Here is a 25,383-nt window from a genome sequence, read left to right as displayed (position 1 = left end):
TAAACACAGTCATAACCAAGCCCCAGGGAGGCAGGTGCCTAGGGCTCACTGACCATCAAACCTGGGCTAATCAGAGATTAGATTCAACCCCCAGGAAGAAAACCCACAAAGCCCAAGCATGTAGCTGGGGTGTAGATGCCTTGTGAAGCAGGTGCCTGTCATGAGCAGGGCCTGGTTTGATGCCCACAACCTAGGGAGGAGGCAGGTTATACATACAACACCAAAGCTGTCTCCTAAGCTTACACACAATCCACTACAGTAAGTATACAAAGTAAGCAACTATTCTTTATTGATGTGTGAAATTTACATAGCAAGAAAATCTTTATACAGTATTTAATGTTCTGCAGTATGTACAATCACTCCTTTTTTCTGGCTCTGAGACTTCAGCTCCCCACAGTCAAACAAAGACCTCTCCAACAGCACCCTGTACTCAGTCGGCCAGCATCAATCTGCTGTCTGTGAATTCACCCATCCCGCATGTACTGTGCAGACGGAATCAAATGTGCCCTTTAGTTAAGGTGTTCTTGACCAAACCCATCCTTAAATACTTATGTTTGCCTGGCATGCATAAAGCAGGTGCTACGTCCAAGCCTCAGCCCACAGACAGATGTGTGCACTTATCAAGAGCGTCTTTCTCATTTTGAGTCTCTGTGGTTTAGACTGGCCTCCCACGTGCTATGTAGCCAAAGCTGACCTTGAACTTCTGATCCCACTTGCCTCTACCTGGACTGCTGGGATTAGGGGCCAAGTGCATGTTTCAATGTTTTCTTTGCATAGGTAACTTCCAAACAGGAGGCAGGGCAGTATTGCTGGGTCAAAGGTAATCAGAACTGACCACAGCTTCCTGCAAAATGCAAATTAACAACAAAAATCCCTTTTTTTCCCCCCCTCTTAAGATAGGGTTTTCTGTTAACACCCTGTCCTGGAACTTGCTGGCTTTGAACTCAGAGAGCCTCTGCCTCCTGAGTGCTAGGATTGAAGGAATGAACCACCTTGTCAAGCCAGGGTTCTACTTTGTAGCCCAGAATCTGAACTTGTGACCTTCCTGCTTCCCTCCTAAATACTGGGACTAAAGGAAACGACCCCCTAGCCAGCTCTGCACTTAAGGACCTTTACAACTGTTTATTGCAGAGGCCAAAGCACACAGCAGCAGTGTCCTACTTTCTCCACATCCCAGGAAGTAACCAATTACCTCTAAATCAACAATAAAGTGCAACTTCAAAACCACCTTGTGTCTTCATACCATCAGGCAGGCAGAGTGGGCACTGACCTACCACAGAGAGAACCAAAGCTAATTGCAACACTGGAAAGCCGGGCAAGAGGCACAGCAAAACTAAAAGCCCTTTCTAACCAGGTGGGTCAGAGACCAGAAAACACATCCCAGGAGCCAGCCTCATCTTCTCAGCCAGGGACTCCTGAGAGCTGGTTGGCTCTGGGGTCAGGATGCTGGGCCTGGAACAGCCTCAGCTGTGCAGCTGCAGACTGTTGACCACAGCGGGGGCCACAGTATGGGACTGGCCCAGGGCGTGGTCCAGCGTGAATGGGCCAATTAAAACGCTGAAATAGAAGGAAAAAACTTCCTTTTCTCTCCCTGCCCCCTTCACAAAAAATAAACCTCTTTGGTCTTCTCCACATTCCCCAAATAGTCATATCAATACCATACACATTAGGCCTTTGTGAGACTGAGGGTTTTTGGCTTTGTTTTGTTGTTGTTGTTTTTTAATTAGGTCTCATTATGTAGCTCTGGCTGTCCTGGAACTCACAAAATCTGCCTACCTCTGCCTCTCAAGTGTTGAGATTAAAGTTGTGGGCCATCTTGTGTGGTCTAATTGTGTCTGTGTATGTTCCTCTGAGTGTTTTCTAGGACTGTTTGCTGGTCTGAGAGGGTAGAGGTAGATTTTCTTTAATTAGATGACATTTCCAATTTGAAAAGGACAAAGGCCTCTGGTGTGGCTTCCTGCTTCAGCACTCCAGTGAGGAGGAACTCAGGAGACAGGAGGGGTAGCCCCAGCTGAGATGGAACAGTGCATCGAGGAAGGTCTTCAGTGCAAGTTATGACGACTCGGTGAGGCTGTGGCAAGATGGCAGAGACAGAGTTAGCAGAGAAGGAACCGGAAACACATGCAGGACCCACTAAGCAGCCTCAGAACTGAGGCTGTATATACTTACAGGCACAAGTAACAGTAACAGGATGTGTGACTCCATATATACACATATATGTGTCCTATATTGCCCTGCTTGTCAAGTATTCTTGCCCCAAAGATTAACTCAAACAGCTCAGCCCACCTTCCCTTTGTTTCAAAAGGGGTTTCATATAGCCCAAGCTGGCCTGAAATTTACTATGTAGTTAAAAGATAATCTTGAACTTCTGATCCTCCTGCCTCCACCTCCGGAGCGCTGGGATTACAGGTGTGTGTTACGTGGGCTAGGCATCAAGCCCAGAAGCCTGTGTGTGCTAGGCAAGCAGGCCGCCATCTGAGCTCCATGCCCAGCCCACTGCAGCTTTTTTAATTATAATTTGGATAAAACATACAATACAGAGTGGGGTAAGATAAAAATGATACAAACAAGGGCACACTCTTGGGGGCAGCTGGCTCATCTCTGTCGGGAAGGCCAATTATACAAAGGCAGGGGAGGGTTGGGACTAACGGATACTCAACAGTAAAGAAATCAGAAGTACAACAAATACATGGGCTTTATATGAGCTTTAAATTTTTGTTTTTAAAAAAATGGAGATTTTAGGCCGGGCATGGTGGCGCACGCCTTTAATCCCAGCACTCGGGAGGCAGAGGCAGGCGGATCGCTGTGAGTTCGAGGCCAGCCTGGTCTACAAAGTGAGTCCAGGACAGCCAAGGCTAACACAGAGAGACTCTGTCTCGAAAAACAAAAAACAAAAACAAACAAATGGAGATTTTTTTTTTAAGTTTTTTGAGACTTTTGAGGTTCTTGCTGTGCCATGGAGGTGCATGACTGCAGGAGGCAGAGGTAGGTGCATCACAGAGTCCCAAGTTAAGTCTAGTGTATAAAGGGAGTTCCAGGACAGCCAAGGATGCACAGAGAAATCCTGTCTTGAAAAATCAAAACAAAGCCAGGTGTGGTGGCACACGTCTTTTGTTTTTCGTTTCTCAATGTCATCTTGGCTGTCCTGGACTCACTTTGTTGTTGTTGTTTTCCAGAGCTGAGGACTGAACCCAGGGCCTAGCAAGCGCTCTACCATTGAGCGAAATCCCCAACCCCCCTGGACTCACTTTGTAGACCAGGCTGACCTCAAACTCAGAGATCCACCTGCCTCTGACTCCTGAGTTTTGGGACAACAGGCATGCATCACCATGCCCGGGCTGTGGTACACGCCCTTAAACTTAGCTCTGGGAGGCAGAGCAGGGAGATCTCTGAGTTCTAGGCCAGCCTGGTCTACTGTGTTACTTGGTCTGACCTTGAACTCTTAGGTTCAAATGACCCTTTTACCTCAATCTCTTGAACAAATGATAGGCACTATAGGTATATACCACCATGCTCCGCAAATTTCTGCAAACAAGTATAAAAGATGTCTTATAGTTTGTCACAGTAGCACATGTCACAGTAGCACAGGCCTGCAATCCCAGCACTCCATAAACTGAACCAAGAGGATGCCTGGGCTACATTGTCTCAAACAAAACAAAACTAAGCAAAACAAACAAACAAACAAGAAACAACAACAAAAACCCCACAAAACAATAACAAAAACTTGTCAAACCAGGTGTGGTGGCACATGCCATTAATCCTAGCACTTCAGAGGCAGAGGCAGGTGGATCTCTGTGAGTTTGAGGACACCCTGGTCTACAAAGTGAGTCCAGGACAGCCAGGACTACACAGAGAAACCCCTTCTCAAAAAAACAAAACAAAACAAAAACCACACCCACACAAAAAGAGGTTCTCAAGCTGTGGGTCACGACCTCCTTGGGAGGTGTAGGTGTAAATACTCCTTTTACAAGGGTTGCCTAAGACCATCAGAAAACAGATTTACATAACAATTGTAATAGCAACAAAATCATAGTTATGTGCTGGAGAGATGGCTAAAAGCATTGCCTGCTCTTCCCAAGGTCCTGAGTTCAATTCCCAGCAACCACATGGTGGCTCACAGCCATCTATAATGAGATCTGGTGCCCTCTTCTGGTGTGTAGGTGTACGTGCAGGCAGAGCACTGTAAGACGGAGATGATTGATAGATAGAAAGAATGTAATTTTTAAAAATTACAGCAATATGCCGGGCGTGGTGGCGCACACCTTTAATCCCAGCACTCGGGAGGCAGAGGCAGGCGGATCGTTCTGAGTTCGAGGCCAGCCTGGTCTACAAAGTGAGTCCAGGACAGCCAAGGCTGCACAGAGAAACCCTGTCTCAAAAAACCAAAAAACAAATAAAAATTACAGTCCTAAAGTAGCAACAAAACTGACTCTGTGGTTGTGGGGAGTCACCACAGCATGAGGAGCTGCACTGAGGGCTGCAGCGTCAGGAAGGTTGAGACACCCTGGTTAAAGCCGGAGGCTGCTGGACTGAGGACCACAGAGTTACACTGTAAAAAGTAACATAACTGAGACCATCTTGTAAAGCAAAGCATATGGGTTTATTTTTTTAAAAAGGGGGGGAGTGTCTTGAGAGATGGTTCAGCAGTTAAGAACACTTGTTTAGCTGGGCATAGTGATGCACCCCTGTAATCCCAGCACTTGAGAGGCAGAGGCAGGAGGATCATGGTGAGTTCCAGGCCAGCCTGGTCTACAAAGTAAGTCAAGGACAGCCAAGGCTACACAGAGAGACCTTGTCTCAAAACAAAACAAAAACAACAACAACAAAACAAACCACTTGTTTGTCTTGTAGAGGCTCCAGCCTTGATTCCAGCACCTACTTGGCGGCTCACAACACACTGTAACTCCAGTTCCAGGGACCCAACACCATCTACCAACGCCAGGTGCACAAATGGTGCAGACATACATTCAGACAAAACACCCACACATAAAGCAAAACTCTTTTTATTTGCTTTCTTTTCTTTTGAGACACAGTATTTCTTGAACTTGCTACGTAGCCTAAGATGGCCTCAAATTCAGAGATCTCCTGGCCTCTGCTTCCTGAGTGCTGAGATTTAAATGCGTGTGTCACCACGGCCAGTTCAATAAGTCTTTTTTTTTTTTTAAATGTGCATGTATGAGGGTGTCGGATCCCCTGGAACTGGAGTTGTGAGCTGCTGTGTGGATTCTAGGAATTAAACCCAGGACATCTGGAAGAGCAGCCAGTGCTCTTAAGCCCTGAGCCATTTCTCCCACCCCTATTCTTTGCGTGTAATATGGATTTAAAAAGACTATTTTTTTTTTCTGTGTGTGTGTGGGGGGGGGGAAGGGGGAGTGGAGAATCACACACAGTCCAAGCTGGTGTATAGCTTCCTGTTTTATGTAAGTACAGACCTATAACTTCTGCTCCTGCTTCTGAGTCCCAAGTGCTGTACTACATACAACATGTGGCCCACATCCACCTGGCAACAGCACTTCCCCACTCTTCTTCCTTCTCCCTCCATCATCCTTACCACCCTTGGGCTGCTCCCTCCTTGGGCTCAGGACCTGCTTGTCCTACCTTGTAGGAACGGGGCATGCTAGGCAGGACGGTGCCTCCACAGCAGCTGATGATCTCTCCCATCTGAGGTGGGGGTGGCTGCACTCCGGGGGTCACATGAATCTCATAGCCCTAAGAAAGGAGTGATGGAGACACATGTCTGCACTGGGGAGCCTCTTGTGGGGTACGAGGGACAGAGGGCAGCGCTTACCTCCAGTAGTCTTCGTTGCCGAGCCCGGCTCAGGGAATCCCGAAGGCTGAAGCTAAAATTCTTCTCTTGTTCAGGATCAATCACCAAGTACTTATCAGGAGGCAGGAAGCAACCAGCCTTGCGGGACTAGGGGAGGAGCAGGCACAACTCATCCTGTCTTCTTTTTCCTTCCCAGTGTTTAGGGCTGACCCCAAGACCTCGACCACGCTAGGCAAGTGCTCTGCCACTGAGGCATCCCAGCCCTCACAGTCCACTTCCTCTCACAGCAGCCCTCTGCCTCACTAACCCTGACCTCTCCTCTCCTTTCCTCCCACTGCAGTCCTTCCCAGGCACTCTCCACCTCCTGGCTTCTGCCTTACCTGATACAGCCAGTTCAGGGAGAGGATGGGAATCCCCTTCCCCAGGGCACACAAGAACTTGACTGTCCTTCGGATGCGATCCGTGACCAGGTGGGAGGCCTCATTCACTGAGCTGGCCAGACTGCCGCCCAGAGCCAGCACCGCACGCTCTCCGCGAGAATCTGTGACGCCTGTGAACAGGACCTGGGGAATGGTACAAAGATGGTCACAGCAACCCACATGAGCATCACTGGCATCTCAATCCTCAGCCCGTTTTCTACCTTGGGGGCTGCTGCTTCTTGGTTAGGTTTACTTCGCCGGCCTCGATTTGGGTTTCCCTGGCTCTCATCCTCTGCATGGTCTCTCTTTCTCTTGCCTGGTGCTGCAACTGCTCTCTCCTGAGGCTGAAAAACATCTCAGTGGGCATCTGAGCCCCATGGCTCTTGCTCCTAGGTAGGGAGCCCCCAGCTGTCCTCTTACCTCCTCCTTCACTGGTGCTTCTGCAGGACTTTCTTCCTTGATATCTGTCTTCTGGGGGACTTGTCTTGCAGGACGTTTTTGAAGGGGCGAGTCTGTGGTAGTGGAAGGCTTCTTGCGGACTTGAGAAGCCTCAGGCTGGGTTTTGGGAATGAGCCCAGACCTCCTACCTACTTCCTTTTGGTCTAGGGAAATGGCAGGCTCCGGAGTGGGTGTATTTGACTCAGCTGCTTCTGATGCCCCTGAGCTTTGGCTGGCTGAGGATTGGGGCTCAAGTTCTGAGGATGCAGAGTAAGCCTTGTGGCCAACAGGACCTGTGTGGGAGCCCTGCTTCCTAGCAGCCCTCCGCCTCCTTTGGTGACTGCCTTGAGGAACGGTCTCCAGGGGAATGGGCTGGGCTGTGGGGACAGGTGGCTGGGTAGTGGAAACTGAGGAAGCATTTAGGGGTGAGGACTGTAGAGCTGTGCTTTGGCCTGTTGTCACCTCAGGAGAGGTGGTGAGGTGGTCTGTACAGGTACGAGGCTCAAAATCAGGGGCTACTAGGCCAGCCGATTCAGACTCTTCAGTGAAGGACTTGCGTGTCCTTCCCCGAGTGCCCCGGGCTCTGGGCGTGGGGGCAGGCTGTTCTTTAGAAGTACAAGGCTGGAGTTTAGGGGTTGTGGGGATACTTGCTTCAGGAGTCCTGACAGAAGACTTACGTGTCTTGCCCTGAAATGAGGGCTCAGGGGTGACAGGCTGTTCTGTGGAGGTGGGTGGCTTGAGTTCAGGGCCAGGGGGGACAACCTGTTCTGGGGTTCTGATAAACTTACTTGGCCTGCCCCGAGAGGTCTGAGATTTGAGGTCAGGGGCGACAGGCTGTTCTGTGGAGGTAGGTAGCTGGAGCTCAGGGCCAGTGGGGACAACTGGTTCTGGGGTCCTTTTAGAAGACTTACTTGGCCTGCTGCAAGTGGCCCTGGGTTTAGGGATAACAGGCTGTTCTGTAGAGGGGAGAGGCTGAAGTTCAGGGCCAGTGGGGGCAATTGATTCAGGGGTCCTGATAGTAGATTTACGTGGCCTGCCCCGAGATGTGGGTTTAGGTATGACAGACTGTTCTGTGGAGGTTGGAGGTTGGAGGTCAGGGCCAATGGGGATAAGTGATTCTGGGGTCTTGATGGAAGACCTATTTGGAGTGGCCTCAGGTGTAGCGTTTGAGGTGACAGGCTGTTCTGTGGAGGTGGGAGGCTGGAGCTCAGGGTCTGTAGGGACATTCAGTTCTGAGGTCCTTGTAGAGGACCTACTTGCCCTGCCCCGAGATGTGGGTCTAGGGGCAGCAGGTTGGTCTGTGGGGCGAGCAGCCGTCCTGGATGACCGCCGTGGCCTGGCACTAGGCTTTGAGTGAAGAGCCTCAGGAAGCTGTAGCTCAGAAGGGGAAGAGGCTGAAAGTGGAGGCTGCTTTTGGCTCTGAGAGGTGAGGAGCCTCTGCGGCGGATCTGAGGCTTCGGGCACTGGAGACAACAGGCGCTGGGGTGCAGGCTCTGCATCACCCTGAGGAAGAGAGGCAGGCACAGATGTTGACTTTTTTTAGTGTTTTTGAGGCTCATGTGATTCTAGTGTCCTCCATTTCCAAATACTGGGATGAGAGGCTGGCATGTCAGCATGTGTGGCTGGGATTCTGTGTGGTCACAGCGTGCTCACCAGCACCTGTCACCTCTCTCTTTTTTTTTTTTTTTAACATTTATTTATTTATTATGTATACAGTGCTCTGCCTGCATGTACACCTGAAGGCCAGAAGAGGGCATCAGATCACATTCCAGATGGTTGTGAGCCACCATGTGGTTGCTGGGAACTGAACTCAGGACCTCTGGAACAGCAGCCAGTGCTCTTAACCTCTGAGCCATCTCTCCAGCCCCCCTGACACTTCTCTTTAGGCTAGGGACTTATGGGGGAAGACATCATTAAGAGATCTCTCTCTGTTCAAGTGGGTGTGGTGACTAACACAAGGCCAGGGCAGTTAGACTTCTCAGTCAATAAAGGGAACTACCACTTGGGAACAAGGGATGGCAGGACAAAGGAGCAGAAGCCAACTAACAAGTGAAGAAGAAAATGGTAACGTAGGGTTAGGGCCACAGTGCAGTAGGCAAGGCAAGCACCAGGACCTGGATTTGGTCTCCAGAACCCATGTAGGAAGGCCAGGTAGAAGCAGGTAGCTGGTGGTGCACACCTTTCATCTCAGCACTCGGGAGGCAGAGGCAGGGCCAGTCCCTGTGAGTTCAAGGCCAGTCTGGTCTACAAAGGGAATATAGGACAGCCAGGCTACACAGAGAAACCATGTCTCGAAGCACCCCCACCCCACACCAGCCAAAAGAGAGCAGGTGTATCGGCTTATGCTTGTAATCCCAGTGCTAGGGAGGCAGAGACAGGAGGATTCCTAGAGCTTGCTGGGCAACCCAGCCTAGTCTACTTTAGCGGTGACCTGTCAAGTAGGGCAGGGTAAGAAAGCAGCTCACCCTGGAAGCCTTTCCAGCAGACGTCATCTGGCAACTCAAGTGGCCTAGACAGAGACAAAGTGAGAGTGCTGAGCGCTGTGCAGCCTACAGCTCAGGGACTAGCTGCCATGAAGACGACATACCACCTTGGCTCCCTCTTCCTCACTTACCTCTCTGCTGCCTCCCGGGGCTCAAAGGGTCTCCCCTTCCTCCATCTCCCTGGCTCCCAGAGATTATTAGGGCTGACACAAGTCCCTCATGGTCCCTCACCTCTACTCCAGCCTTTCGTGTTAGACTGGCAATCTGCCCTTTCTGACCTGTCACCCCTCTATCTAGGGTCTCTTCTAAACCAGCTGGCTCTCCCCCTCTCTCTGGTTCTGGTTTCTCAACTTCTTTCTCTTCCTTCCATGAGTCTTTGGACATCTCCATCTCTACCTTCAAACTCTCCCTACTCCCTTCAGGGCTCCCACCCTCCCCTCTGTGGGCCTCTTGTCTCTGCCTGTCTCCAGCCAGCACCGTCTGTGGCTCTCTGTCCTGTCTCCCCTCAGCTACTTCTTCTTCCCTCATCTCATCTTCTGGCTCACTGTGTGTTCTTCCCCTGGTTTTCCTCTCTAACGACCCTCTCTCAGGGGTCACCCTGCCTGCTGTTTCCTTTGGTATACCCATGGCTTTTTCCACAGTTTGTATCTCTCTGCCTTCAATTCTCAACAGCTCTGTGTGAACCAGATGTCCTGGTGGCGCCCTGGGTAGAGATGGATGAGATCCATGAGCTTCAGGGTGGGCAGCAGTGAGCTGGGGCTCAGAGGCCTCCGTCTGTTCTCTTAGACAGAATGGCTGTGTGGCCAACACTTCCCAAGGTGCATCCAAGGTACCTGGACCTAAAGAGGATCAGAGAAAGGAGACAGGCACACAGGTAAAAAAGGCAGTAAGGCTAAGAACTAGGGCCAACTTACAATGACTAAATGGGTTACAAAGGCAAGAGGGGAAGCTGGAGAGATGGCTCAGAGGTTAAGAGCACTGACTGCTCTTCCAGAGGTCCTGAGTTCAATTCCCAGCAACCACATGGTAGCTCACAACCATCTGTAATGTGATCTGGTGCCCTCTCTGGCCTGCAGGTGTACATGCAGGCAGAGCACTGTATACATAATAAATAAATAAATAAATAAACAAACCTCTTTTTAAAAAGGCAAGAGGGGAGGGAACAAGGGTGGTGGCTGTAACACTAAATGCTATTCAGAAGATTACAATCTCACACACAGGCTCCCTCAAGACCCTCATCTGACAAACAAGAACTGGAGATGTGGCTTAGGAAAGCACTTGACTGAACACATAAGGCCCTGAGTTCAATCTCACAAAGGGAAAACAAATTTGAGTTTATGAGCCAACTCCAAATCTCCTGAACTAGAATTAGAGTAAGGCCCAGCAATGTGCTTTGTATTTGTTTTATTTGTTAAGATGTATTTAAAAACTTTTTTATAGCCAGGCGTGGTGGCACACGCCTTTAATCCCAGCACTTGGGAGGCAGAGGCAGGTGGATCACTGTGAGTTCAAGGCCAGCCTGGTCTACAAAGGGAGTCCAGGACAGCCAGGGCTACACAGAGAAACCCTGTCTCGATTATTCAAATGTATGTATGTATACCGTGTGTGGGTACACAAGGGTACCAGAGAGAGCCTTGGATCTCCAGGAGCTAGACTTATGGCCAGTTGCTAGCTGCCTGACATGGTGCTGGAACTGAACTCTGGTCCTCTAGAGTAACAGTTGCCACTCCTCCCCGCCCTCCCATGAGACAAGGTTTCTGTGGGCAGATTACAAGCCTGTGCCACCATGTCTGGTATAGATCTCCTTTTCTGATGAAGTGGAGAACATCAGTAAAATAACAAAAGAATATGAAAGGTTGGGCTGGGGCTGCAGCGCAGTGGGCAGAGCTCATGCAGCTTCAGGAAGCCAGCCCCGTCCAGCCCCGGCAGATGGCACACCTGTAATCTCCACATATGGAGGACCAGAAGTTCAAGGCCATCCTCAGCTACATGAACTCCTTGTCTCCAAACAAACAAGAACACGAAGGGCTGCAGAGACGGCTCAATAGTTAACAGCACTGGTTGCTCTAGCAGAGGATCTGGGTTCAGTTCTGAGAACCCACACGGCAGCTCACAGAGTCCCTAACTCTAGTTCTGCAGCCTCTTTTGACCTCTGTGGGCACCAGGTATGCACATGCCGGCAAACACTCACACACACAACGTAGATAACATAAGACAGACCGTGAAAGGATGTAGAGGAAGAAAATACAGAAAGTCAGGGGCTCAGAGCGGCGTTTCTGTACCTGGAGTCTGAAGGCTGAGATGGGAAGGCCCAGGCTCTTGGGGAAGAGTACACGGGAAGACTTGGGTGGGTTCATCTTCCAAACTCTGGACAGCTGGAGAAGAAGAGCTGGGGTGGAAACACAGCCGCTCCCAGAATACCGGGGTCTCCTGCCCCATCTTGGCCACACCACTTTTCAAGGACCACCAATCTAATCACCCAGCTCACACTGGCACTCAGATCCTAACAGCACAAGGTCCTCACCCTCTGGGTTCTGGCTCTCCCTTTCCACAAAGCACTGGGTAGCTGGAAGGCACAGATCTTCAGGTTCTAGTGGGAAGAAATATGAGATAGATTTAAAAATAAAATAAAATAAATCAACTCTCACCCTAAATACCTCTACCGTTCTCTTCTAACCCTTAGAGCCAGTTTACTTCTAGGGTCAAGGGCAGAGGGCAACACTTACCATCACAGCACTCTTTGGCATTCGCGGTCTGGGCAATCTCTCTGTGTGGCAGGGTGGGACTCCCTGAGGTATGTGTGTCCACTACCACCTGTTCCACGGGGGCCGCAAGTGACCTGCTTTGGACCCCCACTTCAAGAGCATGCTCCTGCTCTGTCCTAGCTTCTTGTGCTCTTGGCTGCTGGCTCCTGCTTACATCTGCCACTGCTAAAGATGAGCCTTCCTCCACAGCTGTTTCCCGGGCTTCCTCTAGAGGCACCTGGTGCTTCTCCCCCAGGGTAACAGAGGGCCCTGGCGGGACTTCCTCCTCCACTTTTGCTGTACTCTTGTCTCCCACGGCAGAGGACTGATTTCCCTGTAGACGGCTGCCAGGGGAGCTCATATCCATGTCCTCATCTACATCACTGGGTCCATGGGGAGGCTGGCTCTCTGCATGTGTGATAACAGGAGCCTCATCTACGTCCATGGGGCTGTCAGGGACAACTTTCCTCTTTTCCCCTGAGAGTCCCTCCTCCATGTCTGTGTCACTGTCTCTCCCAGAGACACTCTCACTTCGTTCTACAAGGACCTGTGGTTGGGACTTGGCTTCCTCCATACTTGGGTCTCTGTTCCACAAAGCAATCCCTTTCTCTTTCAGACGGGCCAAGGTGAGTGCTCCTGACTCCTCCTCCTCCTCCTCTGTGTCACTGTTGATCACCATGGCTGTGTGGCTTCTCTCTGGAGGGACAGCTGGTACAGTCTTGCCCTCCTCCACATTTGCATCACTGCCAGATGGGCCGTCCTGCAGATGTGCCTCACCAGGTGCTCCAGAGTCTCTTGTACCAAGGACTTGCTTTGTCACAGGAAGTACAGGTGGGGTCTCTTCCTCCACATCTGTGTCACTGTCCACAAAGCCAGGAGGTTGATGTTCTTCCTCCACTTCTGTGTCACTGTCCTCCCCAAGAGTGGGGCCCTTCTCCAGAATCGACCCAGCCAGAACCACTCCATTGCCTGCCTCACTCTTGATTTTTATGTCCTTAAACTTCTGCTCAGTAGGCTGGGCCTGAACCAGCTGGATGCCAGTTGACATTCCATGAGCTTCAGGCTGCTTAGCCTCCCCAGGGGCACCATTCCTGGGAGCTAAAGAGGACACCCCCACTCTTGGTTGCTGATCTTGTTCCTCGTCCGTGTCACTGCCCAAGTCAAAGGGCAAAGATGGCCCAGGAGCACTTGGGGCTGGAGAAAAGTCCTCTTCATCACTGTGAAGATAAAGAATCCACAGAATGTACACCCTGGCTAGGGACACCCCCACTCAGCTATGAGTGCCTTGAAAGCAGCCACTGCTGGTAGCTCTTTTCCCATCTCCACTGAGTATATCAGAAGTGTTCATCAGAGCCAGACTGTGGTGGCGCACACCTTTAATCCCAGCACTTGGGAGGCAGAGGCAGGTGGATCTCTGTGAGTTCGAGGCCAGCCTGGTCTACAAAGTGAGTTCAAGGACACCGAGGGCTACACAGAGAAACCCTGTCTCGAAACCCCCCTCACCCCCCCAAATCAAGGCAATCAGCTGCCAGGTAGTGGTGGCACACACCTTTAATCCCAGCGCTTGGGAAGCAGAGGCAGGTGGATCTCTAAGTGAGAGCTGTTCTAGGACAGCCAGGGATACACAGAGAAACCCTGTCATCTCTTCAAGATTGACACTTTAACGACTTGTTCAAAGCTCATGTGTCTAAAACCAGGTATGATGGTTCAGCCTTGTAATCCCAATACACAAAGACTGAATCCAAAGGATTTCCAAGGGTCTGAGACCAGCTTGGGCTACAGAGACTGTCTGAAAAAACAAAAGCAAAACCAAAAGATTCAGGTATCTGGTACTTTGGTACTCACCTTTCTGGAACTACTGTAACGGAAGGGGAAGATGTATTCCTTGATCCATTTGCTACGCACCTTCCAGAAGAATCTGGCAAGAGCAGAAAAGAATAAATTGATAGTTTATACCCATCGTCCCTGTCTCTTCACACACACCCAGGGCACAAGCTTACCCACTTCCTCCTCTGAATCCTCAGCCAACGAAACTCCGGCTGTCTGGGGTCCTCCCTGCGCTCTGGGGGTCTTCTCTACAAGAAGTCTCCGAGGGACCAAGGGTGGGGGGACGTCTAGGCGACGGTACTGGCAGGGAAAGTCTGCAAACAGAATTAACTCCTGATCCCGTAGATGATGGCTCACTCCAGGGGTCAGGACCCGAGGAGGCCTTACGATCTGAGTGCCATTGAGGCTCCCACAATCCTGGAGGACAGGGGCTTTGTTCCAGGCTGAGATTTCAATCACGGCATGCTGTTTGGAGATGGATGGGAAAGGTAGGGCCACAGAGCAGTCAGGGCTTCTGCCAACTACATTCTTGCCAAGGTAGAGTGGGAAATCTAAGGAGCAGAGAAGAGATGGAAGAGTAAGGCCCATCCTGGCCTGAAGATGTTCTGACTAGCTATCCCACTGCTGTTCACTCAAAGCTCTTAAGGGCATTGAAACCAACCAATAGCAGCCCCGACGGCATGCCACCACGGCAGAGCACTTGTAATGAATTACTATCTACTCACATTAGCTGCTGCTCCCTTTCCTCTCTGTCCTCGTGAGAGTTGGGTGTACCCTAGTCTGTAAACTCTTTCTCTGATTCGCCACCCTTTCTGCCACTCAATTAGATATCACTTTCAAACAGAGGTGCTTCCTTCTACAAACTTACTTTAACTTAAAGGCGTGTATCACCATGCCTAGACCTAAGCTTTTCTTTAGCTGAAACTTGCTCTACACCAGGCTGGCCTTGAACTCAGATCTGCTTGCCTCTGTCTCCTGGATTAAAGGTGTGTTTGTATTCCAGCTGGATCACATAGCCCTGGAAGGTCTTTGGATGTTACCTCTTGACAGAGCAGCCCTTAATTTAACTGTGAATTAAAATCCCTCTACACTTCATTTTCTCTTAATAAAACAAAAATCACTCCTAGAAAACACAGGGCACTAGCCTGGAACAATCAACTCTACTACTACCTCTACGGAAAAGAAATGATCCATATTCATACTTCAGCTCCCAATATTCGCTGACCTCTTTCTGGTCCATGAGTACCACTGAAGAGCCGGAGCCGCCCTACAGGCTCCAGGCTATAACCCAACGAAACACTGGATAGCTCTGTCCCCGCCTCCTCCTCAGCATCCCAGCGTATCACCTGGGTGCATTCCATGATCTGTAAAGCAAACACGACAACATTATTCCTGGCATTGGTTTGCACACACTTGCAGAGAAAAAAATAACTGGGAGTAAACCTAGGTAAACGTGGAGGCAATCTTTTTCTTCCTCCCTTTCTTTTTTCTCTTCTTTCTTTCATTCTTTTCCTAAGCCAGTGTTTCTCTATGTAGCCCTGGCTATCCTGAAACTCACTTTGTAGACCAGGCTGCCCTCAAACCCAGAGATCCACCTGCCTCTGCCTCCTGAGTGCTGGGATTAAAGGTGTGCGTCACCATAAAATGATGGTTTTGCCGAACGGTGGTGGTGCATGCCTTTAATCCCAGCACTTGGGAGGCAGAGGCAGGTGGATCTCTGTGAGTTTGAGGCCAGCTGGTCTACAAAGTGAGTCCAGGACAGCCAGGGCTACAAAGGAAACCCTGTCTCGAAGGAAAAAAACAAAAAACAAAAAATGATAGTTTTATTTCTCTCTCTCTCTCTTTTTTCTTTTCGAGACAGGGTTTCTCTGTGTAGCCCTGGCTGTCCTGGACTCACTTTGTAGACCAGGCTGGCCTCGAACTCACAGAGATCCACCTGCCTCTGCCTCCAAAGTGCTGGGATTGAGGCGTGTGCCACCATGGCTGACAAAATGATGATTTTCTATTACTCATTCTGAAGCATGTAAAAAAAACTGAGCACAGGAGAATGGGTCAGTGGTAGAACGTTTGACTAGCCTGTGTTGAGGTCACGTGCTCAGCACTTAGAACTTCCAATGGAGAAAACAAACTTTTTAAATCCAAACAGCCAGGCAGTTGGTTGGTGGTGGCACACACCTTTGATCCCAGCAATGCAGAGACAGAGGCAGGAGGATCTGAGTTGAAGTTCAAGAACAACCTGGTCTAAAAACACGTTCAGAACTACACACAGAAACCCTGTATCAAAAAACCAAAAACAACCAAACCAAACATGCTGGCATATATCTGAATTCCCTGTACCTGAGGCAGGAAAATGAAGATTTGGAGACCCAGCCAGGCATGGTGATGTACACCTTTGACTATAGCATTTGGGAAGGCAGATCTCGTAAATTCAAAGCCAGTATGGTTTAAAAAAAAAAAAAGTGTGGAGCCCAACCTTGGCTACAGTGAGACCTTGACCTCTACAATAAAACAAAGTATATATACATACGTATTTATACTTTTGGATATGACAGAAAGCATAGCATTATATAGAAAGGAATATTTTATGGGATTTGCTTGTTTTTAGGTACTAGAGACTGACGCTAGGCCCTCACACACCACATCAAATGCTCTACCACTGAGCTATATATCCTTAGCCCACAAGTCGGTACTCTATTTATTTAAAAGATGTGGAAGCATGGTAAGTTGGATAGCCGTGGTGTATGCCCACAGTTCCAGCTACTGGAGCAGCTGAAGTAATGCCAGTAAGTATGGACATTACAATAAGACCCATTTAAAAAAAATACATAGTAAATTTGAAAAGATGGTTCAGTGGTTAAGGGCCGCATGCTCTTCCAGAGGACCTGGGTTCAGTCCTCAGAACTCACATAGCAGCTCACAACAGTTTATTTACTCAAATTCCAGGGTATCTGACACCCTCCTTGGAACCACACACTCACCTGTGCGGGCAGGGAGTGTGGGTTTTGAGAAGTAATGCTATGTGAATATACTGTTTTTTATTCTTTTTTTTCCCTAACCCTTTTTTATTTTTATTTATTTATTTATTTGTTTTTTGCCTTTTGAGTCCTGGTTTCTCTGTGTAGCCTTGGCCGGCCTAGTCTCACTTTGTAGACCAGGCTGGCCTGAGATCTGCCTGTCTCTACTTCCTGAGTGCTGGGATTAAAGGCGAGTGCTACCACACCCGGCTTCCTAACATCTTAATAGGAGCGCGCGTACACACACACACAACTGCTGAGGATCAAACCCAGGTCTTGTACATGCTCTGGTGTTTCAATGCCCATTTACCGCTCCTTAGCTGATTTCACAATCCACTACTGAGTATAGTGTTGTATCAGATATAACAGCCAAGTGAGAAAGGGAAATAATGCCTCCAAAACCGCACTTTGCTCTGAATAACACAGCATATAAATAAAAATAAACGAATCACCACGTCCATATTTTATATACTCTCAGCATAGCTCAGCTTGAAATGCAGAGAGAGAACCACAGACATGTAACTAGACGTGTGTTTGTTAAACACTTTTAATACTTTAGGCTGACTGGCATTCAATCTTCCTAACCCTGCGGGCTACGTCTATTATTCCTTTTTTTTTCTAATGCGAAAGCTACAGTATAGATAGGTTAAGGAAAGTGCCTCAGTCACCCCCTTATGACTTCTCATGGCTGCTAAGAGACCGTATTATTCACAATAATTATGAGCGCTGGTACCTTTCGGTTGTTATTTGGCATACATCCTCAACCAAACAGAATGAATCCTGTTCTCATGGCAGCTCGCTTCGTCGCCGGAGCTACTGACTTAAGGGACAAATCTAAAAAAGACAGAGAAATCCAGAACTGCACGAGTGGATTTTACCTACAAAGGCACCGCACACAAGGGAAGCCGCTGACCGGGAAAGCAGGGTACCCCCCTCAAGAAGTAAGCTCCGTCCTGCCAACCCAGCCGGCGCCCGCGGCCCTTTGCTCCAAGGGACGGGCAACCATTTTGGATACCCACGCCTGAGCCAGTCCCCTCGTGGCCTAATGTTTCCGTGTCGCACGCGGGCCGGGGCCCCCCCGGCAGGTACCAGCATAAAAAGCTGAAGCCGGAACCCAAACTACCTCCGCCCAAGTGACACCCAAGGCACGCCCCTCCCGCCCTCGGGAGGAATCAAGATGGGAACTCACCTCCCGAGCCCGCGTGCGCGCGCGCCGCCGCCGCCTCTAACGGCCGCCACCTGGGTGGCGGGAGCGCGAATCCCGGAAGAGAGTCCCGTCTTCTGATTGGCTACTGGAGCCGTCTCTCACGGCGCGGAGCGCGCCGAGTGATTCAGTCGGAAGCCCCGCCCCCTCAAGCCCCGCCCCCTCACGGTTCAAAAGTGTGACTGAGGGCGGGAAACGGGCTGAAGGAAGCGCTGGTGAAGGGCGGGGGGGCGTGGCCTAGGAATCCTGCCGCGCGATTGGCCGGCGCCCTGGGGACGACCCACCGCCGCTCCTTCTCCCCGCCCCCCGCCCCAGAAGACTTCCCGCGCAGACCGCCGAACACCAACCAGCGAGTGTGGCGCGGGTGGCCGCCGGCGGCTAGAGCGGCCGTATCATAGAAGGCGTTCCGAGGCCAGAGCGCCCTTTCTGGGTCATCCCAGAAATGGCGCCCGCTGACTCACGAGAAATGAGGGGTTTGCAGCCTGCAGTCGTGGCTGGAGGCTGCAGATTGGAAAACAGCCCGTAGGCGTGGCGCCTTGGAGCTCCCCATTGCAGAGGAATTCCATTTCCTTTGGGTCTGGGCTGCTTAGTAGAAGTCTTGTCTTTTCTCCCATATGTATGTATGTATGTATAAAATGACGGACATTTTGAGGTCACTCTCCTAAATGGAGGAATCTAAATAAAGCAAACGTGGGTAGACAAACTGTTTCGCTAAAACCTTCAAGGCTGTCCTCATCTTTCAAAAGAGGAGAAAGGTGTGATGAAAAAATAATTTATTTTATTATAACGAAACATGAAAGTATAGTAAGAAATTGTCTTGTATAAGTTAGAGTTCTTTCCCAGAGGTTGCCTCAATATGTTCGCAATAATCAAACTGGCAGACGTTTGGAGCTTTAAGTTGCATCGCTTACCCGTGTTCCTACTATAAGTAAATCAGGCAAATTCAAATTCAAGTAGGGCAAAAATAATACCCTTCATTGTCGTCATGACCGAAATTAAAATATTGTATTTTTAGTGAGTAAAGGATATTAATGTCTCCGGAGGCAGAGGCAGGTTACTGTGAGTTGGAGGCCAGCCTGGTCTACAACGTGAGTCCAGGACAGCCATGGCTTAGAGAAACCCTGTCTCAGAAACAAAGCAAAACAACCCCAAAAGGAAGGATATTAATGCAACTTAACGTTCTTTTATTTAAAAGATGATTTGAGCTGTGTTAGTAATGTCTTTGGTACCTTTTCTTTCTTTAGGGAAGAGAAAGGGTCTCTATGTACCTCTGGCTGGCCTAGAATTAACTGACCAGGTTAGCCTTGAACTCACAGGGTCCTCTTCCCTCTGTCTGGGCCACAACACCTGGCCTATGCCATCAGGTTCCAGATGCTGCTCACCACACCCTTTCCTTTGTGTTTTCTCTTTTGTTTCTTTTTTGGTTTTCCCAGACAGGGTTTCTCTGTGTTAGCCTTAGCTGTCCTGGACTTGCCTTGTAGACCAGGTTGGCCTTGAACTCACTTCGATCTGCTCGCCTCTGCAGGGATTAAAGGCGTGGGCCACTACCTCCTGGCCAGTTTTTTTTCTCCTTTTTAAAGAGGTATTTATTTATTTATTTATTTATTTATTTATTTATAGGTGTTAGTGTTTTGCTTGGATGCATGTGTGCACTACTTGTGTGCTATAAGCCGGCAGAGCGTTGGGTCCCCTGGACCTGGAGGTCTGGATAGTTGAGAGCCTCTGATGTGGGTGATGAGGGTTGAACCTTGTTTTTCCAGAACAACAAATAAGTCTTAATTGGTGAGCCATCTCTCCAGCATAACAAAAAAATACATTTGTTTCAATTTTGTAGACCAGATGGGACTTCATTGTGCAGGGATCCTTCTGAGTCAACCTCCCTCCCTACTGCTTGGAGACAATCGAATTTTTCCCTTTTATTCATTTTATTTAGAGACTGGCCTAAAGTTGTCCCCCAGCTGTCCAGGTAGCCTCTAAGTAGCCCGGGTTGACCTTGAGCTTCTGAGATTCTCCTGCCTTCGATTCCTCTGTCTGGAATTCGGGGGATTAGCCCCGCTTCGATTCTAATTAATCATTTTGTATCCCTTTGTATTTGTCAAATGAAAGCCCAGGAACAGAAGCTGCAGGGCTCTCTGACGTGAACCCATTCGGTTCCCATCGTCCCTCTTTTACAGTCGCAGGTTTTGCCACAGCTTCGCCTAGTGAATAAAATCAACCAAGTAGGGGGGGGACCCCACTTGCTTCACCCTTGTATCTGAGAGAGGCACTCTCTAAAGACGCTGACATTCCCCTGGGCATCCTGTCCCACCATCCCACCTTGGTGACAAGATGTCTTCAGCGTAGTTCCAAAGGCCCAAATCCCCGCAGAGATGTACACCTTGATTCTGTTGGGTTATCAGCTCCAAGCAACGTTTCTATCCTGAAAAGTCCTTGCGATTTTGTTTCTGTTTTCGAAACATCCTTGAGACACCTCCCCAGGAAACAGGGGGGGCAGCCCTGTCTTCTGGAGGGATGCGAGGGAGCGGTGCCTTACGTTCCGGTCTTGGAATCACACAACAGTAGATACTTTTTATCAGGGCAGGACGCCACAGTGCTCGGGACTTTCCGCTGAGCTGTGCAGTCTGGCCTTCCCAGAGCTACTGCAGTGGGCAGCTTGCAGGGCGTGCCGATCCCACCTCCCAGCTCAGGGCACCCCAGACTTCCTAATTACTGTATTTCCCAAAACTGCTTTTAGTACAAAAACCTTTCTCGGGAATATAGGATCGGTATATCGTGTGAGGTCATTTTCCATGAAAAAAAAAAGTAATTCAAAACACACACACACACACACACACACGCACACACACACACACGCACACACACACGAGACACCCCCTAATCCTTCCACAGTACCCACCCATGCCTAACTACATTTTGCAGCGTGGACAATAGGGAACTACAACCCCCAAAAAGCACTGCGCTCGCCACCGGCTCGGAGACCAATGGCCGCCCGTCACGTGACCGGCTGGACGAATCAGCGCCGGGCTGGAGAGGCTTTGTCTGCGACCAGCAGCCCCCGCCTACCTCCCGCCCCCGGCCGCGCGAACGCGCGCCCCGCCCTGCGCGCCTTCTCTCCTGCGCTCGCCGGCCTCTTCTGCCTCTTAGAACCTTCCTGCGGTGGTGCTAGCATCTTCCTGCTGCAGCCTCCGGGGCTACGGTCCATCCTTTCCGTCTGAGACCAGCCCAGAAGGAAAAAAATTAAGAAAAAAACCCAACCAACCAAGAACATCAATTATCTTTTCCTTGCTCGGTTTTCTATCTTGAGACCAGCAAACATTTTATTACAGTAAACCTTAGCCATGAGGGAAATCGTGCACATCCAGGCCGGACAGTGTGGCAACCAGATCGGTGCTAAGGTAAGAATTTTTAAAATTTGGGCTGAAATAATGTACGTATATATATATTTTTTTAAGTCACCCAGCCTAGTCGGGCGTTTGCATTTCCATCCGTCGCCTTCGGCCTCTCAAAGTTTTGCATGTGTAATAGCCCATATTTGTAGCCAGCCTTCTGATAACTGAGAAATGGAGAAATGCTTTTCCTGGCGCACTCTCGGAAGGCTACTAAAGGAGCCTTTTGGGTTTAGGCGACCTCGGAGAGGCAGAGGGGCTGGAAAGAGCTCATTTAAAGAGGGGTTCCCCCTAACGGTTCGAGGGCTGGGCGCGGAGACAAAGCCCGAGCGAGGCTTTCCCCCTTGCGGCACCCCCGCCCCCACCCTCCAGGACGGCCTTAGCGGAGCAGGACCGGAGGGGGAAGGGGCGAGGCTTGGCGGGCAGCTCTACGGAAGGTGCCCGGGTTCGCGCCTCCCCTCGCAACAAAGGCGTGGGGACCGCAGCGCCTTGTTTTTTAGCTTTTGGGTAGATCGTGGTTCTGCATAAGGGGCTGCTTTTACTTCTCACTGCCCTCAAGAGACGATCTTAGGGTGTGAGCTGATGGGAAAGTGAGGTTTACAAGTCAAATGGAGAGGAGGGGAGAAGAGGGAAGCCAGGATGGGGATAAAACTCGGAGGCCACGGGGTTTTTTTTTTTTTCTCCCGCCCCCCCCCCTTCGCGCGCAATTGCAAAGTAGCGGGGGAGGGGTGGGGAGGAAGTGCGGCCGCTAAATTGTAGCCGAAGGGTGGGACGCTCCGGGGGCGGGGCCGGGGCCCCTGGCGCGCAGGGACAATGCGGCCCTGGCCTGCGGGGGACGCCCAGGCCCCGCCCACGCCGCTCCCGCCTTTGTGGGTTGCCGGAGGAGCGGCCCGCCACCGCAGTCACGTGGAGCACACAAGGGGTGGGCGACTGCAGTGGCCGCACCTTTTCTCCCCACCCCCCGGCCCCCTCGTTTTGTGCTGGCCCGGAGGGGCGGTGCCCGGCCTTGGGTGCTGTGCCAAGTAGGTGGGCGGCGGCCCGCCAGTATGGACGCTTGCAGCCCCCCTTGGGCCGCCGTCCATCACTCGTCCTGTCCGCGGAGGTTCCTCAGGCAGATAAGGGACCTGCGGAGCCTGCACCTCAGCCACGTTTTGGTTGAGCATGTCTGGAATCGAAATGCGGGCCGGGAGGCATCCCTTAGGGCTTGAGCGGCTGAGGGGTCATTGCTCTTTCCTGTGCAGTTCTGGGAGGTGATAAGCGATGAGCACGGCATCGATCCCACCGGTACCTACCACGGGGACAGCGACCTGCAGCTGGACCGGATCTCCGTGTACTACAATGAAGCCACAGGTGAGGGCGGAAATCCCTCTTAACACACTTAATTTTGGTCTTTTCTAACCCTGCCCCTCAATTGAGACAGGGTCTCCGTTAGGCGCTGGCCGCTCTGTCCACCTGCCAAGTGCTGGGCTTAAAGGCAGCATCACCACGCCCTGTTTTCCCATATTTTTAAGTACCTGTTAACCCTTTGCATGGATTTCACGCTTCCCCCTTTAGACACCCACCATAAGGAGCCAAAGGTTAGCTCTACTGCCGCCAGGTGGCGGTTCCTGGAATGACAAGTTTAGTGGTTTGTGGGTTATTTCCCAGCCCGAGTTTGAGCTGTTTGACTGCTGAGGGCTCTCAAATAAATGTCCGCTTGAATCCCTGTAGGTGGCAAGTACGTCCCTCGAGCTATCTTGGTGGATCTAGAGCCCGGGACCATGGACTCCGTTCGGTCAGGTCCTTTTGGCCAGATCTTCAGACCGGACAACTTTGTTTTCGGTGAGTTACATGGAACCAATTCCCAAGTACCAAAGGAGTTTGTTGTAAAAGTTGGAAGATTAGGAATATCATGTCTCGTATCTTTGTGATTAAGCTTTTTTAAAAAAATTTTTTTTTATCACATTCCAGGTCAGTCTGGGGCAGGCAACAACTGGGCCAAGGGCCACTACACAGAGGGAGCTGAGCTGGTTGACTCCGTCTTGGATGTGGTGCGCAAGGAGGCGGAGAGCTGTGACTGCCTGCAAGGCTTTCAGCTGACCCACTCGCTGGGTGGAGGCACAGGCTCTGGCATGGGCACCCTGCTCATCAGCAAGATCCGAGAAGAATACCCTGACCGCATCATGAACACCTTCAGCGTGGTGCCCTCACCCAAAGTGTCTGACACCGTGGTGGAGCCCTACAACGCCACCCTCTCTGTCCACCAGCTGGTCGAGAACACCGACGAGACCTACTGCATCGACAACGAAGCCCTGTATGACATCTGCTTCCGCACCCTCAAGCTCACCACGCCAACCTACGGGGACCTGAACCACCTCGTCTCGGCCACCATGAGCGGTGTCACCACCTGCCTCCGGTTCCCAGGCCAGCTCAACGCTGACCTCCGGAAGCTGGCTGTCAACATGGTGCCCTTCCCCCGCCTCCACTTCTTCATGCCTGGCTTTGCCCCCCTCACCAGCCGCGGAAGCCAGCAGTATCGGGCCCTCACTGTGCCTGAACTCACCCAGCAGGTCTTCGACGCCAAGAACATGATGGCTGCCTGCGACCCACGCCACGGCCGGTACCTCACCGTCGCAGCCGTCTTCCGTGGACGGATGTCCATGAAGGAGGTGGATGAGCAGATGCTCAATGTGCAGAACAAGAACAGCAGCTACTTCGTGGAGTGGATCCCCAACAACGTCAAGACGGCTGTGTGTGACATCCCGCCACGCGGCCTCAAGATGGCGGTCACCTTCATTGGAAACAGCACGGCCATCCAGGAGCTCTTCAAGCGCATCTCAGAGCAGTTCACGGCCATGTTCCGCCGGAAGGCCTTCCTCCACTGGTACACGGGCGAGGGCATGGACGAGATGGAGTTCACTGAAGCCGAGAGCAACATGAACGACCTCGTCTCTGAGTACCAGCAGTACCAAGATGCCACCGCAGAAGAGGAAGAGGATTTTGGTGAGGAAGCAGAAGAAGAGGCCTAAGCGAGCGAGCCCTGCGTCTGTCACCTCAGGCTGCTTAGCTCCCTCAGCACTCTCCACCTGCCCCTTTTCCTCCTCCAGTTTCTTTCTGCTGCCTCTGTCTCCTGTTTCGTTTTTGTTTTTGTTTTATTCATTGGGGGGTAAACAGTGCCTGGTACATAGTAGGCGCTCAATAAATATTTGTTTGTGGAATGTCTCCTTTTCTCTTTCCACTCTGACAAATCCAGATTTCTGCCCTTCTGGGTGCCGCCCTATTTTTTCCTTCTGGTACCTGTTTTTATAACGATCCAGTTAAGAGTCTCCCAATATATATATATATATTTTTTTTTTTTCACCAATAACATGAGTTGTGCTCCAGATCCTGCATAGAACCAGCACGGAACTGAGAAGCCAGGCGGTCGCCACCATCTTAAAAGCTAGGTGGTGGTGGACTGGGCAAAGGAGGGTGAGGTCTAGGTCACTAGAAGGGGGCTGGGTGCTCAGCCAAGGCCATTTACACCGTGAGTCCACTGGGGATTTCAGTCAACAGGGTTTTTTTTTTTTCCTGCTTCATCTCAGGCCTCAGGAGAGGTATTAACAGTATTATCTCCTTTTATAGCCTCCCAGCTGTCCTGAGCCAAAGCTGCCATTGGGGGTGTCTTCCCCACATGGTTCCGCCTTTCTCTTAAGACATGGCATGTGGGGGGTGGGCAGAGCCCAATCCACTTAGCCCCCAACCTGGGAAGGTTTGCCGCCTGGGGACACTCTCCAGAGCGGAGGTGACCACTTTGCTTCTATTTTCCCCCTGCCCTTGGTTTGGTCATTCTATTTTGTGTTGAACTTGATGCTTTTTTTTCTTTCCAATATTGAAAAGATGACATTCCCCCAAGAGCCAAAAATAAATGGGAATTGGAAAAAAACAGTGTGAGGCTGTGCTCATTCAGGGTTAGGTAAAGATGGTGGAGGCATGGGGGCCCAAGGCCACGAAGGCATCACAAAACTTTGTATATTCTAGGTAACCAAACTTCATCGAACTGGTGCCGGTCAATTGGGGGGAGGGCGGTGGTTTCTTTAGCTTTGGCCAGGCTGGCCTCAAACTCAGATCCACTTGCCCCTG

General features: G+C 50.7%; 2 protein-coding genes across 4 annotated transcripts; one reads left to right on the top strand and one right to left on the bottom strand.

The window, feature by feature from the left end:
• Nucleotides 1-265: 265 nt before the first annotated feature.
• On the bottom strand, nucleotides 266-17,900 carry MDC1 (mediator of DNA damage checkpoint 1). 3 transcript variants are annotated; one of them, XM_084753806.1, is made up of 16 exons: nucleotides 17,882-17,900; nucleotides 17,426-17,526; nucleotides 14,904-15,042; nucleotides 13,852-14,229; nucleotides 13,697-13,769; nucleotides 11,834-13,068; nucleotides 11,632-11,697; nucleotides 11,390-11,482; nucleotides 9,239-9,946; nucleotides 9,090-9,133; nucleotides 6,607-8,127; nucleotides 6,408-6,530; nucleotides 6,148-6,330; nucleotides 5,789-5,914; nucleotides 5,599-5,709; nucleotides 266-2,071 (listed from the first exon to the last, which is right to left on the bottom strand). In XM_084753806.1, the coding sequence occupies exons 2-16, from the start codon at nucleotides 17,444-17,446 to the stop codon at nucleotides 1,904-1,906; spliced, it is 4,989 nt and encodes a 1,662-aa protein (XP_084609932.1). In that variant the 5' UTR covers nucleotides 17,447-17,526; nucleotides 17,882-17,900; the 3' UTR covers nucleotides 266-1,903. The 3 variants fall into 3 exon arrangements, with proteins under 3 accessions (XP_084609932.1, XP_084609931.1, XP_084609933.1); XM_084753805.1 differs by lacking the exon at nucleotides 17,882-17,900 and adding an exon at nucleotides 17,712-17,868; XM_084753807.1 differs by lacking the exon at nucleotides 17,882-17,900 and adding an exon at nucleotides 17,712-17,868 and having other exon boundaries at nucleotides 9,731-9,946.
• A 3,094-nt stretch (nucleotides 17,901-20,994) lies between these two features.
• On the top strand, nucleotides 20,995-24,479 carry TUBB (tubulin beta class I). The gene is made up of 4 exons (XM_084753866.1): nucleotides 20,995-21,291; nucleotides 22,524-22,632; nucleotides 22,993-23,103; nucleotides 23,233-24,479. The coding sequence occupies exons 1-4, from the start codon at nucleotides 21,235-21,237 to the stop codon at nucleotides 24,288-24,290; spliced, it is 1,335 nt and encodes a 444-aa protein (XP_084609992.1). The 5' UTR covers nucleotides 20,995-21,234; the 3' UTR covers nucleotides 24,291-24,479.
• Nucleotides 24,480-25,383: the final 904 nt, after the last annotated feature.

The sequence above is a fragment of the Acomys minous genome (genome assembly GCF_964271855.1).
Source record: "Acomys minous genome assembly, chromosome: 13".
In the NCBI taxonomy this organism is placed as follows: Eukaryota; Metazoa; Chordata; class Mammalia; order Rodentia; family Muridae; genus Acomys; species Acomys minous.
The sequence above is the reverse complement of the archived record's forward strand: the minus strand, read 5'-3'. Positions and strand labels throughout refer to the sequence as shown.

Bases quoted from the DNA above. Each gene is read 5' to 3' on its own strand.
- MDC1 (XM_084753806.1), bottom strand. From the start codon at position 17,446: ATGCCAAATAACAACCGAAAG. The intron at 15,043-17,425 runs GTACCAGCGCTC...TTTGCTTTACAG, and splicing joins TGCCAAATAACAACCGAAAG to ATCATGGAATGCACCCAGGT. The intron at 2,072-5,598 runs GTAGGACAAGCA...ATCTTGCCACAG, and splicing joins GCATGCCCCGTTCCTACAAG to CCTCACCGAGTCGTCATAAC.
- TUBB (XM_084753866.1), top strand. From the start codon at position 21,235: ATGAGGGAAATCGTGCACATCCAGGCCGGACAGTGTGGCAACCAGATC. The intron at 21,292-22,523 runs GTAAGAATTTTT...TTTCCTGTGCAG, and splicing joins GCAACCAGATCGGTGCTAAG to TTCTGGGAGGTGATAAGCGA. The intron at 22,633-22,992 runs GTGAGGGCGGAA...GAATCCCTGTAG, and splicing joins GTACTACAATGAAGCCACAG to GTGGCAAGTACGTCCCTCGA.